The sequence below is a fragment of the Halyomorpha halys genome, unplaced genomic scaffold (genome assembly GCF_000696795.3).
Source record: "Halyomorpha halys isolate HHAL.00 unplaced genomic scaffold, Hhal_1.1 Scaffold432.1, whole genome shotgun sequence".
NCBI lineage: Eukaryota > Metazoa > Arthropoda > Insecta > Hemiptera > Pentatomidae > Halyomorpha > Halyomorpha halys.
Genome location: NW_027112419.1, coordinates 988,243 through 1,007,869, shown reverse-complemented (window position 1 = coordinate 1,007,869; position 19,627 = coordinate 988,243). Strand labels below are relative to the sequence as shown.

The 19,627-nt window shown below is 32.1% G+C and overlaps 1 protein-coding gene across 3 annotated transcripts in view; it reads left to right on the top strand.

Moving 5' to 3' along the window:
• Positions 1–3,430: 3,430 nt before the first annotated feature.
• Positions 3,431–19,627, top strand: part of LOC106682613 (uncharacterized) — a 26,091-nt gene continuing 9,894 nt past the window's right edge. Inside the window, exons 1-3 of one of the 3 annotated variants that reach the window (XM_014423559.3) lie at positions 3,431–3,599; positions 7,273–7,418; positions 19,435–19,511. In XM_014423559.3, the coding sequence (XP_014279045.1) occupies positions 7,397–7,418; positions 19,435–19,511 (99 nt within the window). In that variant the 5' untranslated portion in view covers positions 3,431–3,599; positions 7,273–7,396. The other 2 variants (XM_014423560.2, XM_024361246.2) reach the window with 2 other exon arrangements.

Genomic DNA, 19,627 nt, shown 5'->3' with positions numbered 1-19,627 from the left:
CCCTAATTGTGGCAGATTGTATTATTACTCTTCGTTTAAAAAATATATTTGAGACTAATTTTCAGTCTATTTTCAATTAAGGAGGATTCAGGTAGTATGAACACAGAGCTCTCTTTCATATCGAAGCCTAATGGTAATTCTTAAATACAAATATACAACTACAAATACTGTCCCTTTTAAAGTGGACAATTGTTAGCGTTATTATAGAAGTTAAAAAGTAGTAAAGCACAAGTTAGTGAAATTAAACCAAATACAAACTACAAGACTGTTAGTTTATGAGAATTATCTCAATACTTCCTTAAAACTGACTGCGTAGTGTTTGCAAACCAAGCAAAAAAGAGAACAAAACTTCCCAAAAAGCTTCAAGTAGCAAATTCTATAATGTCTCCGTCCAATGCCATAATCTATTTGGGTATAAACCTGGATCGACATCTAAAGTTTTGTACTCATCTATGTTAAACAACAAAAACAGTCAGAAGGAAATCCTACCGCCTTCACCATCTCCTAACATCATCGGCCCTTTCCCTCCGGTTAAAACTTCAAGTTTACAAGAGCATACTCCGTCCAGCGCTCGTATACGGTGCTCCCTTGTTCATCCACCTCAATGATGGTACACAGCGCCATCTTCGAAATTTCTAAAATTCCACAGTGCGGAAGATTGCACGGACTACAGTATGGAAGAAGGAGAAACCGCCAACTCTTCACAAATTATTGGATGTCCCAACGGTCCCGGACTTTATCAGGAGAAGGCATATTAAATTCCTGGACTCGTTGAAATATCAGCCCAATCCAATAATCCAGACGTTGCAACCCATGCGGTGGCAACAGGTTATTTTACCCCCTTGAACAACCTGTAAATATTGTAAATAATCGTAGATTTAGACCTAGTTTTTAAGATCATTACCTCCTACTAGTGGTATGCCCCAATACCATTAAATATCACACAGATTAACTCAATACTTATACTCATTCACTACATTCATGTTTTAAAATGTAATAACGTTTCAGATAAAAACAAAACCTCACTACACAGACACTGTTAAACACAAAACTTTATTTCAAATAGGGGCTTTGAAAAAAAAAAAAAAAAAAGAGGAACGTTTCAATAAATTTTTTAATAACCTAAATAATAAACCGGATATTTATGCGTAATCTGAAATTACGACGATGGTAAATACGAGAAGCACCTATCCTGATCTACATGTCGATATCTGCGCTCTTCAGATGTTGTGGCTGTAAAAACTATCCATAAAGTTCATGTTTAATGCCATTAATATGTATGGCGCTAGTGACCCAATTGCGATGCACGGCATGGCATTAGCAAAGGGTAAGCATTGTTAGTCTTATATTGCTTACTTTAGCTTAATGTCTTGATTATAAAACGGCTTGTTTTATGATGAGGTTTAATTTCGCATTAAAACTTTGAATCTATAGTAGCAACATCCTGCATATATCCTGGCATGTAGTTACAAGTTGATTTAGAATGGCTTGTTTAAAAATATAATACCTACAATTTTATTATTTGTATCAACGTAATTAGGCGAGTAAACATCGGAATAAAAGATCTTTTTTGCTACATTAAGTTAATAGGCCTCTCAAATGAATGTACACCATCCAGAAATAAAGTAAAAATGTGAAATACACTCAGGATAAAAAAAAAATACATTCTGAAAATTAACCTTCAACTCATCCAGAATGGAACAAGAGATGAATAAAAAAAAACCATTGATGTTTTTACTTATTTAAAAAATCTATTCTGTTACAGATCCTGTATGCAGGGATGCAGTACTTTGTAAGGACAACAACCGTTGCACAATCGTGCAAGGAGGTACTTTGGCCAAAATCACGCTCGACCCAACTAAGGGTACCCATTTCAGAAGGCTGTGTGAAACCCGGAGTGCTCACGAAACCACAGGGCTGACTCACGGCTTCAGTGAAACAGAAAATAATTATCTGCCATAGCCAGATTCAAACCCAGGCCCTTAGCGTTAGTAGCACATTGCCTTACTACTGGGCCACCCGCTCCCACTTATTTATTTATTGTTCATTTTATTATTATTCATTTCAAAATTCACTTTATCAATATTAACTTCATTTTACTTTGATATTGAACAATTTCTAAGACTAAATATTTATATAACGGAATAAATGACTTTTTGACTTTTCTCATTTGCTGTATAGTGGCTGTATTAATCAATTAGTGAAATTTTTAGCTCCAATTATCTGAAATTCGTTTTTAAATCTTATAATTTTTTTTTTTTTTTTAATTATTTATTTATTGTAATTTACAACTGTACAAAATAATACAATAGGTAAATATGTAGTATGTTTCATATACACTTGAAAATCTTGGGAAGGAAACACCCATTGATGGTACTTCAAACATTAATTTAAACTAGAAGGTCTCGTGGCCATCTTCTTTTCAGACCACTCGGAGGATTATCAGGGATTGTTAAGGATGAAAGATTAAGAATTAATGGGTTAGGATGGTTAAGGAGTTTGGAATAAAAAGACGCATATCTGGTTTGGGTCAAATCTGCAACGAATGGGATGTTAAGGTCTTTATGAATGAGTTTATTTGTGACGTAATAAGGAGCATCAAGGATTTTACGTAGGATTTTGGATTGTAACGATTGGATGCGGGAAGAATTTGATGGTTTGGTGGAGCCCCAGAGCTCAATTCCATATGTCCAAATTGGTCTGATTATTGTAGTGTATACTAATTTTTTGTAGTGAATGGGAAGTTTAGACCGTTTGTCAAGTAAGTGTTGTAGCAATCGGAATCTACAAGCAGTTTCTTGTCGTTTCAGTCTTGTGTGTGTTCCAAGTAAGTCTCTTGTCAAGATGGAGTCCTAAGTATCGAATCTGTTCAACAGGCGTTAGTGATATAAAAAATTTAGATTCTTCATTGCTTGATAGTTTTTAATAAAAAAACCACTCAGATTTTTCGGCTTCTAAGTTTTAAAAAACACTACCTTTAGTTTATTATGATTAATATGGCCCAAAAGAACTGTGTTTTGGCAAGTTTAAAGTCAGAAATATTTCACGGATTAGCTTACAAGATATGTCCAACGGCAAAGTTGACTCTGTGATTCTTATTAAAAAACGACCTGTCATATATTTTTCATTTAATTAAATGATATTTGTAAAAGTAATTTCCCAGTGACACCTCGTGGACCACTCAGTCATTGTACGAGGACCCCAACGGTTCACGCACCACCTGTTGGGAAATGCTGGTCTTCGGTGGGGAATATTTTGAGAAACACAAAAACTTATTGCAATAGAATGAATATTATCAATGTTCACATAGGTAAAAAGTATATATTATATGAATAAATCACTTTTCATTTTGCAATATGAAAAATAACACAATTTTACAAGGTTAAAGATGAATCAAACAATGAAAACATATGAGGTAACCATTTTAAATTCTAATATGACTAAACATAGCGGTATTAGACCATAGGTGCTTCAAACCTTGAACAGAAATGATACCTAATGTTCTCAGAGATGTAAAATCTTCAAAAACTATACGAGAAATAATATCTGAATTGATTTTTCCCATGGTTCAAACGGAAAAAAGAAACGACGATAATTAGGTACGCAGAGTCAACTACTTTTTTCCGACATATGGTTTAAAATTCTTAAGGTTATGTAAATAATGTTAGAAGTTGATTTGTTACGAAGTGTGTTTTACTTAAAATTATAGTAAAGTTTGGAATTCGTAAGTATTAAATTACGCTTGCATTGCTGTACATTAGTATCCCATTAAATGCTGTTCGTTTAAAATTATATTACGGTTCTTATCTTCCTGCTAGGAGCTGTTTTCGTTTCTTTTTCTTCCTTCGTTATGTCATATCTGGAATAAAACTTATCAATAATTAAACATACCATTACAAAAAATTAGTCAAATTATGCCCTTTTTTGATTTTAAATAATAATTTTTATATATTTTGCCAAATATTTAAAAACAGAAGTATTTAACTAAAAAATATTCTTAATATTCTTTGGAAATGCAAACATTTTACTTTACTATTTTAAGATTATTGTTTGTATCTCTAAACCATATAATTATATCTGTTACTATAGTTGTTGTCTGGGGCTTAAGGGCGTAAAACGCTGAGGTCATCAACGCCCATCTGTTACTATAGTGTTTTCTAATAATAATGAAGGCTTACCAAACCCGAAAGTGCGATGCCGATACCACGAAATGCTCTCTGCACATATCCTTCCAGCGATGCCCCTCCAAATCTAATTCCACCAAATCAATTTTAACGCAATCCTCCCATCTACGTTTCGGTTTACCCCTCGGACTTTTACCCGCTGGTTCAGTGCTTATTAACATAATAGGGATCCGCTCGTCACCAAGCCCTACAACCTACACGCCGTAATTCTATAACTTGAATTATATTTACCAGGTGTAAGTCGCTTAATTCAGGCTTAAGAGGCTGTTCATTCCTTAGTGTAAGAGGATTGTGTTGTCACTTACACTTATTATCCATACTTTAGTTTATGGTGCGTTTACACACCTTCGGTGTGAGTGCAAATAGACATCTGTACACATAATAGTTCCTGACAGTTAAAATAAATATATATAATGTTTAGAAAAACGGCTTACGCTGCAGAAATTATCGGAGACTATCAATGTGGTTTTAGAGGAAATCGTTCAACTATTGATCAGATTTTTTCACTACGGCAAATCTTGCAGAAAAATTGGTATACAACGGGGTAATTCATCAGCTTTATATAGATTTCCTAAAGGCCTACGATTTTATTGACCACCAGAAACTGTATAATATTCTGATCGAATAGGGAATACCAAAGAAGTTAGTAAATCTTGTATGGATGTGCATGACCGAAACCTTTAATAAGGTACGATTCGGTTATCATTATTCTGAGAAATTCCAGGTTCGGTCGGGTTTGAAACAAGGTGATTCTTTATCACCTATCTTATTTAATCTAGCACTAGAATACGTCATTAAAAGTGTGATTAATGCCGAAAAGGTTTAAAACTTTGGGTGGTAAAATAACGGTGCTTGGGTATGGTGATGATTTGGTATTATTGGGTGAGGACAAAGAGAACTAAATACAACCACGTTAATAAACTCCAGTAAGGAAATAGACCTTGAAATAAAACAAACAAAACAGTTTATGATAAATAAATTACTATATAAGTTCCAGTTAATGGAGTTTATTTACTGTGTTGTCCCTTACACTTATTATCCATCCATTTTTCCTTATTTTCAATTATTTTGTTTTCTGATTTTTTGTGCCACTTCAAAAAACCCTATTTTAATTGAAGGAGTTAGTGGAGGAAGGAGTTATGTTACAAATAATAAATTTTAAGAATCGAGCTTGTTATGTTTTGAAGTGTAGATAGCCTCTTCTCCATCGATGTATCTCAGTTATTAATTGGATTTTGAGGATGGAATACGTCACACGAGCTAGATAGGCCCCCTTCATCCACACTAAAGATTCAAAAAATCAAAAAATGTTACACAGCTCCTTCATCAACCTATCCCTTAAAATTCAGAAATTTAGGTTTATGGGAGACTGGACCAACCTAACCAATTGAGGTGTCTGCGGGAATGAGATTGCTCAAATTTGAGCCTTTTTTGTTTTCATTTAACTGGACAACAGCCGTCCGCAGCTCAGGTGGCTGAGGAACAGGTTTTACCAATTTGAGATCTGTGGGTGGCGCCAGTTTGAATCCAGCCTGGGACGTTGGCCTTTTTCATTAAGTGTGAGACCACCACAAAATGAAAAACTTGACCCTCTACCATCGTTAGGTGGACCTCAACCTCTATCGAATAGGTTGGTCTGGTCACGTTTAGATACACTCCCCCCCCCCGGTATATTACCAGAAAAGGGATAAAATTAAACTGGATAATAATAACTACAATAATGTGAACCATGAGGATCAGGGACTCAGTACAATGTAAGGAAACATAGTTTTTTTTTTTTAAAGTGGTTATAAAAGGAAGTGATTTGTTCATCACCTGGGTTTTCTCCAACTAAACTCACTCAATTTATAGAGACTGAGTGTGCCACATGATTGACTCACGACTACAGTAACAGAATAAATAATTATCTACCACAACCGAATTCGTACCTCGGGTCCTTGTAGTAGCATACAGCCTTAGTGCTTAGCCATCCCGATCCCTGGTTACACTGATTAATTTTATGAAACAAAACATGGAATATTTCAGCTTTTAATTATTATCAGTTTCTGCCAGATGGAAGCACATTCAATTAATTAAATGATGAAAGAGGGATTTAGCTTCTCGCCTAAAAATTCGTTGGACCAGTTGATAGTCCTATAATAACCTTTATATAGTCAATAATATATGACTTTAGCAACAGAAAATATCTACGTTGATATATCTTCAAACTGTAGAATAATTAATTTTATTTTTTTTTATTTTATTTTTGCTATTCACAACTAGTACATACTCGTATAAGGAGCCTTAACTGAGTTTCAAGACTGGTCTCTGAACCAAAAAATTACTAAACAGTTTAAAACATACAATTATAAGTTTTCGAAAAACGCTGGCTGTGGTGTATTAATGTCAAATGGTAAATTGAAGACTTTGTTCGTTTCACAAAAATTTTTAATAAATTATCGGCAATGAGACCAGTCTTAAAACGTGCTCGCCTCTTGTTTTTTTTTTGTTTATTAGTTATTGAGTTTTCAAGGATTTATGTTTGTTTATTAATTAAATTATATGCGTTATTTTATTTATCTAATGAAAAAAGGAGGTAGTTAAGGATGCTTCTTCCTGCGCACTGAGAAGAGAAAACCTGGTTGCTGTTTAATTTCTAAATACTAATTTATATACTTAAAAAAAAAAAAATTAAAAAAGAGTTTAAAAATTAAATACGGAAAACTTTTATTCTTTTATTTTATTTGTTTACTTCACCAGTATTTTATTCAATTTTATTGCTACATATGCTACAGTTACTCAAGCCGTATCTCAGTAATACCCTTATTGATCTATGAAATTATTACTTTACCAGAACCCAGCATGCAAATTTAGTTTTCAAATTACCCCTGTTGACAGTGACAAGTTTCGTTATTGAACGGAATATTTTTAAAACATTTTCCAGAGGCTGGAGAAACGAATAAAAAACTAATCCCGTGTTGCGGCCATTATTAAAAAAGTTGGGCATTGTAGTCACTTAGGCGGGCTTCAATTCTCACCGAGGGTTTATTAGTCTGCGCTTCTAATCTCTCATCTGAAAGTTAGCAACCTTTTGTCTCTTCTGTTACAGCCTCAAAACATCTGCCGAACTGATAAATAGCAATACAAAAGGGTGGAAAAAAATAAAGAGGAGGAAAAAAGAAGGGAAAAAATCACAAAAAGATTGCACTCATCTACCATCCAGCGAGCTGACAATGGGTGATCCAGATATTAATGGTAAGCTGTTCATTCTATTGTTTTTTTCCGTTTCTAGCTATTAAACATATTTTGTTTAGAAATTAAATAATTTAAAAATTTTCATCTTAACAATTAAATACAATAATATTTCCAACCCCTTGACTTGAACATATAGTTCTCGTATATAAGAAGATAGACAGGGTTGCGGTCAAAAGAGAAACAAAATTAGTTTACAACTATTTATTTTCCGACGTTTCGCCCCACTTTGCAGGGCTTCATCAGGGCTAAAAAGATACAAAATGATACAATGGTAAGAATAAAAATACAAAGATAACATACAATGAAAATAATAAAAATAAGTAACAATGGCAAGAGTAAAAATTTTTATAAAAATACGTAAAATATACCGTTAAAAAAAATACAGAAGATGTACATAAAACAAAAACAGTAAGGGGAAGGGGGAAAAAATGAGATTAAATAAACGTCATGAAAGAATAATTATAAATAAAAAAATAATAATCATATAAAATGATAATAAATGAGCAAAGAACAAGTCAGGACAACCTACCTGTTCAAAGCAAACGGTTAAACAGAAGGCAACAATGAAGTGGAAGCGTGGAGGAGTGGGGAGGAGGTAGCCAGCCAGCCGTTTAACGGCTATATTTCAATTTCAAATACGTCGCGGATACAGGAAGTAGTCATAAGGATATGGCGAAAAATGAAAATGAAAAGAGAAAGATACAGAAATATGATAATAATAACTATAATAATTTTAATTTAGGAATAACTAAAATTAGAATGACACATATCGTTACTAATAATACGAGATTATACTGAATATAGCAGGGAAGTTAATACAATATAGGATATAATAAAAATTGTAAAAAAAGAAGTAACTAATAATAAGTAAATAAAGAGTACTGGAAGATGTTGATTGACCGTGTGGAAAGATGAAAGGAATATGGTCCGGGTGCGGTCAAAAAAACTCAAATAGTAGAATTATACTATTTTAATGAGCCAACGTTTCGCCCCACGTTGCAGGGCTTCGTCAGGGCTATTTTGACGGCAGTCAAAACAAAAACAAAACAAAAACTAAAAAAATTCCTAAAAAATTTTATTTTTTTTTGTTTGTTTTGACCGCCGTCAAAATAGCCCTGACGAAGCCCTGCAACGTGGGGCGAAACGTTGGCTCATTAAAATAGTATAATTCTACTATTTGAGTTTTTTTGACCGCACCCGGGCCATATTCCTTTCATAAATAAAGAGTAGTATTAAAAATAAATAAATAAGTAATTAAACAATGATAACAACTGTAGTATTTATATATCGTGAAAATAATCATTTATCTACACTGATAATAGTAATAGTAAAGATAACAGGAGTAACATGAATAACATAAAGTGAAATAAGGTAATTTAAAAATCAGAAGTGAAAGTTTACAAAATAAAATAAAAATATATATAAAAGTACAAGGTGAGGTGTAGAAAGAAGTACATAGAAAGATTAAAAATAAGTAATAAAGTATAGAAATAAGTGAAAAAATGTGATGGAATGTTAACCATATAGGTGATGATAATGATAAGTGAAATAAGTTAATAGAAACATGTGAAATAAAATTTTACAAAAACAAAACAAAGTAAATATGAAAGTTAATAAAACATATAAATAAAAAACATAGATTGTATAAAACATAAATAACATATATGATAATAAAGCATAGATGAATAAATATAAGTAAATTTAGTCCTTGTAATTCACTTATACGATTTATGTTAATTTTCATCAAAATCAGTATAAATTTTAAATCCACTTTGAATTTTTTTTTTCTTAATAATTTACAGATTTCTGAGATGAGAGGGAAAAAAATGAAATGTCTGTCAAACATTAGGTAATAAGTTATTAATAATGATCTGTAGTAGGCATCACGAAATAAGGCGGTGGGCATTTTCGGCATGTTATCCTACGTACTTCAGGTACAAGTCGTCAATAACTAACAAAGACGTAGTAACGTCAAGCCACTCAGTTGTAGGGATGCGGTATCAAGCAATATATAGATCAATTTTTATCAAATTAGAATTATAAATATACTACTACATTTGCTAAATTTAAACTTCCGATCCATTACAAAAGACTAATCTACATAACTATAATAAGGTTTATCTGAACATACGGAGTTGAGCCTTAGGGCTCCACTGAACCATCGAATTTCTCTGGTATCCAATCCTTACAGTCCAAAATCCTTCGTAAAATCCTTAATGCTCCTTACTTTGTCACAAATCAAATCATCCATCAGGACCTCAATGTCCCATATGTTGCCGATTTGGCCAGAACCAGATACCAATCCTTCCATGATAAACTTCCCAACCATCGAAGCCCACTTGTTTCTAACCTGGCTTCTCCTTCATTAGATGGCTCCGAGGTCTTCTCCTCTTGGAGTTCTATCAATGGGTAGATTCTCCACATGTTTGTATCATGCCATTTTATAACTTATAGCAAATTTACTAGTTGTATATATTTTTATACAGTTGTGAATAAAATAAATTATTTTAAAAAAAACAAATTACAAACACAGTGTAATTTTGGTAACCAAACTTCATTACTCCAAACACTCCAGTAATCCGAACTGGCATAAAAAAAAGTTACATTTGTTTTAGAAAACTCAACAGGCAACAGTTTATAAATCGGATAATCTAATTCCTATGAAAGTATTCATAATATATTTTATAGGGATTAGAAATAGATAATATCTATTTTATAAATCATTTAATTCTGTAAAACTAATTTAATTAATAATGGAAATAGGTGTAATATAAGTTTTGTTGATGAACGCATTTTTTTTTGTTATCATTAAAATTAATTTATTAATTTTTATTAATACAAAGAGTATTTCTTATTGTTATTTATACTTTTTTTTACTGTCTGAAGTAGTCTATAGAGAATGATATACCGTGGTAGAAAGTCCATCACTTACAACATTAGAAAGAACACTGCTTCTTTACTACACTAAGTTATCTTAAGCAGAAGTATTAACAAAAAAATAAAATATCGACTTATTTAAAAAATATTATTTTTTTAAAACTCCAAACAGCCGAATTTAAAAAAAAATGTAAAAAATAATAGTAGTGATTTATTAAATAAGTAAAATGGTATCCTTGTTAAATCTCAACACTCTTTATTATATCAACAGTCCAACGTTTCGGCGATTCTCAAGGACAATCTTAAATATAAATTTACACCTCACATCCAAATTTAAAAATGATATTCTGCCCAGGTCAAAAATGACAATTAAAATCATCCTATTTCTTCACAACTTCATTAATTTTTAAAACTTTTAATTTCAGATTACCTTACACTATCAACTATCATGTGAACAAACTATTTATTCATTTAGTAAATACCATTCTCAAGAAATTAAAAAATATATATATATATAAAATAATAGTTATGTACATTCCTATTGTTGATTTTTTACACCATTTTTCCTAATACTTTCTGTTGTTCGAACCTTTCAGTAATCCGTACATCTCCCCTCCCCCTGCGATTAGTTTGAATTGCCGAGATTACACTGTACATGTTTTCAAATAAGTCTTCTTAATTCAATATTAACTTTTGTTATATACTTATCTTGAAACTGGAATTTGGAAGCTAAAATTATCAAAAATTCTTTTACATTGAACTTAGCTTACATTTAAATAAGCCTAATCATAAAAATTCTAAATTTTTCTAAAAATATCCAGTCATTCATGGCTTTGAGTTGAAAACTGCTGAATAAGATAACTAGTAATTAGTTTAGAGGGAAGGTGGACTCCAGAGTAGAATCCAGAGTAGGCCTGGAAGTTGCCAAACAAATCCTCAAAGGCAGAAGTTGGCGGTTCTTGAAGGGCTGACACTAGGCCGTTTGGAAATCTTGCCTGCCACGGTCCCTTTGTGAATTCACTAACAGCTATCGATTGCCAACATTCTCTCAGCGACTTGTTAAGTGATAAGTTCTTCGATTCTGTTTCAAAAAGTGATATATTTTTTTTTTACTATTTTATTATATGTATTCAGTGCCGAATGTGCAATTTATATGTTAATTAATCTATTATTTCTCATATCTGAAAATTATTTTTTTTAGATTTCAATCAATGGCCGTTTTACTTACGACCAAAAACTGTTCACGTTTATTTTACGATATACGATTAGTAGAACTCCTTTACAATCATATTTATGACTTACTGTTTGCAATCACCAAGATCAATGAAAATTTAGGATTGCGTACATAATGTTGTAAAAGATATAATAGCTTTCGATATTGAATTCGATTTTTCAAATCCTTGAGATTAATTAAAGAAGAAACGCCTAGACAATTTTTAAATACTTCCGTATGTCGATATACTCTCGATAATCAATTAAGTAGAGTGGAAACAGTTTTTAAAAAATGGATGGAGGTTCAAATATACATAAAAAATATAAAATAATGACATGTCATTTCCGTATATCATTTCTGGCATACGAAGGGCTATCTACAGCGTACCATATTTGGATGTCAACTTTCAATTCCGTGGGACTACCATAGATGAAAGCGAAAATTGACTCCCCAGGATTCAAAAGGGTTACGAGCAAGTTAAAGTTAGATCTCTCGGCTACAAACGGCCCTGAAAACACAATTAAACCTACACACAATACTTACATTCAACCAAGGGATCCCCAAATCCCTGTTCCCCACACGTTGATGACAAGACAGGACTCCAGGATCCCAGCGCTTTCTCCCAGCCGCGATACTGGTATTTGGATCTAGTGAATACTGGGCGAGAGTGCAAGAACCACATACGCTCAGAACTTGAATGGAGGAGACCGTTTGTATTCGGCAGAGTTGAGATGACACCTTAACCTTAAGGTTCGAATCCGGCATAGGAGGATTGAATTTTGTTTCATTGTGGACCCACGGAAGGAAAACCTTGACCCTCTCCCACTCCTTTTAGAATAGGTTGGTTTCTTCTAGTTAACCTCTCTCATTGTTCAATGACCAAAGGTAAGGGTTGATAATAAAAAAAAAAACACTTGAATGTAAAGCCTATCCATAGCCAATGCCGTATTACAAAAGTCTCGGGGTCACTGCAGGTTCAATCTTCGGAGCTATCATAAGAATGGTTGAAGCTGGCTAGGGATTGTGCCAGGGGAAAAGGATGATGTTTGAGATTTTTATAGAAGTTCAAGAATTTGGATCGTATGAGAGTAGGAACAGATGAGGTATTGAAAAATAATTAAGAATACGTCATTGTTAACGAATGACAGAGGTTTAATTTTTTGGTAGATTAGAACCTACAAATGACGGTAGTACAAGTTTTCGATTGATTTCCATTAATTTCCTGGTTGTTCACACTGAATCGAAATATACTTTTTTATACTATTTCTGAATTTTTGCGTGTCTGAGCCAAGGATATTTAATTATCTAAACCGTAAGAGAAAGGTGTGATTTTAATTTTGACTTGAAATAATAAGTTGATGAACGAATTTTTCTTTTTTTTTTTTCTTTTCATCAATTACTTTTGTGTTTTTCCCTTCAAATATTTTATTTCTGTATTAAAACCAATGATAAAAAAATATTCATTATTTACCTTGCAGGTTATATCAGGTTCAGGTCTTTCACATAACTAATTACTAAACAATCCATAAATTTTTATTAAAAAAAAGGCAATTATTTTACTAAAAACAATTATACATTGATTATGGCAGGTTGCAGTCAGGGTATGAAATAACTCCTTCCATCAGCTTCCAACTTTTAGTTTGAAATAACTCGAACTCAAAACATATCTCGAATAATGGACACAAACACATTAAATTCTCGACACGTAGAACTTCATTACACTAATTGCTATCGTCCTACCGACCTCCATGCTTTATTTCACATTTCGTTGGGCAATTGTGACAATTCAAATTCAATCGGTAGAAAATAATGCAACATAGCACCACAAGAGCTGGAGAAAAATCAGCCTCTGCTAAAACTATAACTAAGTTACTGTAGTAATTATTTATTTTTTTAGCTCTTGATACATCATAAAAAAAAAAACCTAATAGCTTATTTCAGCTAATACCTAATTTATTTATAAAAGTTATTGATGTGAAAATAGATTTTACTATCCCATTAAAAATTAATAAATCTACTCTTGGAAAATAATATTGAAAAAATTATTATAGGACACCACATGAAATGAAGTTAAATTTCTATTGAAAACATAGTTTTTTAACAACTGTTTGATATAGGAAAATTTAAAAAATTTCTGAATTAGAAGTGGATATGTTTACATATAATATCGTGCTTAATTAAGTTTACGTATTGATTTTTTAAAAATACAGTTAATCTAGCAATGTAATAATATTTTTTGGCTAAATCTAACTTTTCTCGAACTCAGTTGGAGCATTCTTATATATTTTATTATTTATACTTGTTTTTATCTAAATTTTTTTTTTTTTTGAGGTCTGTATGATTTTATATTGTACACCCGAAAGGATGTTATGGGACACCTCATGTAGATAAGTAAATTTTTTATTGAAAATACAATTTATAACACCTATTTGATATTGAAAATATATAAAATGAATGATTTTAGGATGTGAATTTGAAAATGTCTAAAACTTCTTATTTATTATAATTGGAAATATTATATTTTGGTATATAATATTTCTTCAACATTCATTTTATTGTTAATCCATAAAAAATACAATTAATTTAGCAATATAACTAATAGTTTTAGCTAACCTTTGTGGAACTCACTTGGAGACATTCGTAATTATACTTTTTCTCTAAATTATTTTTTTTTTTGGGTCTATATCATTTTATATTGTGTATATTATTATGGAGTGATACAGGCGTGTAGAGAAACTACGCATTGGTAGCACTCTAATAAAGTTTTTACATTAGCAGGTCTCGTGGCCATCTTCTTTTCAGGCGCCTAGGAGGATCGTTAGGAATAGAAGAGGAAGCAAGGTTAGAAACAAGTGGGTTTGGATGGTTAGGAGGTTTATAATGGGAGGAATGATATCTAGTTCGGGATAGATCGGTTACATATGGAACATTAAGGTATTTATGTATGATTTTATTTGGAACAAAGTAAGGACCATTGAGGATTTAACGAAGGATTTGGGATTGTAAAGAATTCGAAGGTTTAATGGAGCCCCAAAGCTCAACTTCGTAAGTCCAGATTGGCCTTACACCCTTACAGTCATGTAGATCAGTCATTTGTAATGAATATGAAGTTTAGACCGTTTGTCTAGTAAGGCTGTAATAGTCGAAATCGACGTGCAGTTTCCTGTCTTTTCAGTCTTGCGTGAGGATTCCGAATCATACTTTTCAGATGTAGAATTTGAAAATATCGAAAACTGTTAATTTATAAGAAGTAGATATATTGACTTTTGATATAATACTTCTCATCTTTGTTTTATAATTAATCCATAAAAATTAAAGTTAATTAAGCTATGTAATTTTTCTTTATTTATATAAATTAAATATTAATTTTATTTCTATTGTTTATTTCATTGTTTGTCCAACAGGTAAAATGAATTTCTATTTGCAGATTTTTATTAGTCAGTCTTGATTTGAGATAGGGTGAATTTTCAAGTTCTTTTAGTTTAACGGATTAATGCTGTTTTAACAGAAAATAATTAAAATAAAAAAAATAAGTAACATTTAAATTCGTCGATGATAATAATATTACAAACAAATAAAACATTCTAATTGTCATTTAAATTAAAGAATTTGTAAATAATTGCAGCTCGTTGACAGTAATCCACTTTTCACTCCTTTATCGATGTGTCAAAATTATTCTACCAATTATTTAACCTGAAGAAACTGAAAAAGAAACTGGCCCAATTATTGAAACGATGACAGATTATTTACAGGAAACGTCAAAGATATCTAAGCAACACTTAGATTAATGAACGAGGAAAATTGAAAAAATTTAATACATCTAACAAGTTCCGTATGCCGACAAAAGAAATCGATAGCCGATCCTATTAACAGAAAAATCGATCCATAGGTAGAGAAGTAATTGCTTCCGGTGAGTTTGTAAGCGTTCACATTCCATAGGTTGGAAGATTAAATTCAACGATTTATTTTACAATGAATTTGTGTATTATTTTTATTATATATGTTTATTCAATCAAACTGATCTGATTATTTTTTTTTAAATGTGCATTTTTTATTTCTCTAGATGTAATACAATACAATATTTTATGATTGATAAAAAAAAAAACTAAATAAAATCCAATACTATTTAAAAAAAATAAATAAAACTTAGTGTGTCAGTTGTTTGGTAATCTTTTACCGCAATTACCTACATCCGTTAATAAGTGATTCAAAGGTTGAGAGTTTCATTTAAAGAAAGTACAGTAAATGAAGGTGAGATTATGCCCGTGGACCACAACATAATCTTTTCTAAACACAGTCTTTCTTTGTCACTAAGATAAATATATTGCTCTTCAATGATTTCAATCCTTCCTTACTGGACATTCCCAGTATGTCGTTATTACTAATTATCCTCCCTCTTGCTCCCTACCTTTTTCTAGTGGCGTACCTCAAGGTTCACCTCTTTCCTCTAGTCTTTTCTCCATCTTTATCAATGACCTTCCACTTGCTATCCAGCATTCCCAGTATCAACATTGCAGACGACTTAAAACTTGGGCAACTTGGGCACTTGGGCTACAGACAATAAACTTATGTTAAATGCAGAAAAGCCTAAAGCCCCTTAAATCTATTCCTGAACCCCCAACTTTATCCTAAACAATACTCCTATCTCATTCCATCCGTCAGTCATATATCTTGGAGTCACTTTTGATCAAACTTTATTCTGGCAACCAGAATTTGACCAAACTTTCCGTCGAACCATAGCTTCCACTTAAAACGACCACCAACTTTCCTCTCTTGTTTTCCCCCACATTGACTTTGGCTGCCTAGTATATGGTGGACTCTCGGGTAACCTCGAATCTAAACTTAAGCGTCTTATAGATTGCAACGTATGATTTATTTTCGGAATCACTACAGTGTACAGTGCACATAAATGTTACGTCGAGCTAAAGTGGCTCTATCCATCCTTCCGATGCCAGTATTATCTAGTTTCCTTTCTATTCCAAGTAATTAATACTCAGTGACCCTCCTATATCCTAGTAAACCTGCAATTCAAATTCTTAATCCAATCCCGTTCTACTAGGTCGCGTTTATCTGACATCTAACCTCCACCTCACCGAACTGCTGGGTTCAATAAATTATTTTATACCTAAGCTGTATATCACTGGAACTCCATTCCCACTAACATAGGTCATGTAGGAACCCTCCCCTCGTTCAAAACCCTTATATTTAATTACCTTTAACTTCACCATCTAATCCAATATTATAATAGTACAGATGTAACTACCTTTTTTTTATATATATACAGCTAGTTAGTTTTTAATTTTTTTTTTCTAAAGTTATTTACATACAATTTTAATATAAGTTATAATTAGGTGGCCACACTGTTTTTTGCCAATATATGTTGTGAAATTAAAATTACCTTATAATTGTTCTAAATGGACCTAGTCCCAGAATAATTAACTATTTTTCATTTCATTTCATTGTTCCACATCTTGAGGATTTGTTTGTGCCAGATCTTTATTCACAACATATTCGGATTAATTTAGTGAGAAAAGATAGCTTACTATTTTAGCTTTATATTTCGGAACAGAAAACATATTAAGTGGTTGAGATTGATGGAGTAATATTTTATACTTAGTACAATGACACCCCAACGATGTGAAATTAGACCAATCTTTTTTACTCCTCAATATTTTCCATCGATTTAGTGTTAGGCACATTCTAACACACATTACTTTGGAAGGGGTAGATTATTTATGGTTAATTGGGACTGGTTTATTAAAACTTTTTAACGAAAAGCATACAGATATGTTTTTCAACTATTACTAATTTTGTTAATTTTTTTAAAAATTTAAATTGTAACTTTATTGAACAAGAATTGAAAAAATATAGAAAAAGTTTTAGTCAAAAGAAAACGTAATTGCTTTCGGATGAAAATTGTTGTTTTGTTTTATTATTTAACCTCAAAATATATCTGCTTTGGGCTCCACCAGTCAATTCTAAATGATCGATACACCACTAATATTACACAAATAACAAAAAAAGGAAGGCGTAGTCTGACTACATGAAGTGAACTTTAATGATAATGTGATTAGTTAAGAAACTCCACAGATAAATATTCAGGCATTAGGTGAATAAAACTACACTAACATAAAATATAAATTGTTTGGCTGAAAATTTTGTTGGCCAACATAGAAAACAATTTCTTTTTTTTTTTTTATAAAATTTGATTTTATTATTTAATATAGTTTCCTGCGAGAGTGATACAATGATTATAGTGGTTATAAAATTATTCGATTTTTGTAGTATGATTTGTCTCTAGCCTCAATTTCGGTGATTACCTCTTCATCGGCGCTAAATTTCTTTCCAGTGAGCATTCTCTTGAGATCTGAGGACAGAAAAAAGTCGCTGTGGGCCAGATCTGGAGAATGCTGTGGATGCGGAAGCAATTCAAAGCACAATTCATGAAATTTTACCATCGGTTTCTTTGATTTATGACACGGTGCATTGTCTTGATGAAAAAGCACTTTCTTCTTATTCAACTGAGGACGTTATTCCGCGTTTTGGTCCTTCAAATGCTCCGATAACACTATGTAATAGTTGCTGTTGATGGTTATTCCCTTTTCAAGATAGTTGATAAACATTGTACCATGCGCATCCCAAAATACTAATGCCACATCCATGCCAGCCGACGGTTGCTTCTTTCCACGCTTTGATGTTGGTTCATCAGGTGCAGTCCACTAGTCTGAGTGTCGATTGGACTCCGATGTGAAATCATGGAGCCATGTTTCATCCATTGTTACATATCGACGCTAAAATCGATAGAACAGCTCCAAACACAGCTCAGAATTATCAATTCATTGTTGTTTTTGAACGATTCTGAGCTCGCGCGGCACCACAGTCTCAGCTATCTCGATCAACTTCACTTTACAATCATGCAAAATTATTTTGTGGACTTTTTTTATGCTTCCGTCAGTAACAGCCTCTTAGGGGCGTCCACTACATGCATCGTCCTCAGTGCTCAGTGCCCAGGTTCAGAGTCCGAATAATGTTTATCAAGCCTTCAGCAGTTTTTTATTCTTTCCAAAAAGCAATGCTTTACTATCACACGAAATTCCTTTTTATTCACTTTTTTTTTTTTTTTTCAAACTAACAAAAGTTGCTTCATTCAAATGGCTCTCACAAACTAATTGCCCGACAACTGTCAAATTTATACACGTATCTATTGAAGGTTAGGGCTAACTAAAAATCATATGGATTTGGATGTGTCAGCCTATGAACTTTTCAGCCCACCCAATACTCACAAGTGCATAAAATTTAATGTTCATAAAACGAGAACTAACACTTTTCCAAACATGCAACAGTAATGATTCAATGAATTTCGAAAAACAATTTTAAAAATTTAAAAGGTTGTATTAGAATAGAGTTATAACACTTTTTGATACTACAGACTTATCACTGCACCGGTGACGGAAAAACATTTATAATAAATCACACCACATCATTTATTTGCTGAGATCCGTGTTGGCCTATTTTCACCCAACATGGCACAATTTAAGATATTTTTTAAAAATATTAATTCGTCTTTACAGGGTATATTTAATTCTTAATGTGCCCTAGTTATTTCTGTGTAACATTGTTAATTCTTCTAACATTTAATTTGGAATACTTGTAATTTTGTTTATAATGTCTGAACTATTAAAACTTACTATTGGATCAGATAACTATTCTATTTTACAAAATATAATTGTAGTTTCAACCATTTATCTGATTTTCTTGTCGTTAGCTTGGTGCCTGTCATTGGAAATAGTTAATCAACATGAAAAGTAAAAAAAAAACTTTTAACACCTCTTACTAAAAATTTCAAGCATTTTAATTTGTTTTTCCTCAGATGTAGTATCAACAATTAGTTAACTATTGAAATATATATGTTTTTTTTTTCAACAGAATGCTTGGCCTGGATGGATCCTAACGGAAATGCTATGCACGAAAGATGTCCTCTTAGGATTACCTACAAACCAATAGTAAGATGTACCCTACAATTAAAGCAGTATGTATAATATTGTAATCTAAACTTTCTGGTGTTGCATTAACCAGGAATCCAGTTATTCGAGCAAAGAATCGACATTTCATTATATAT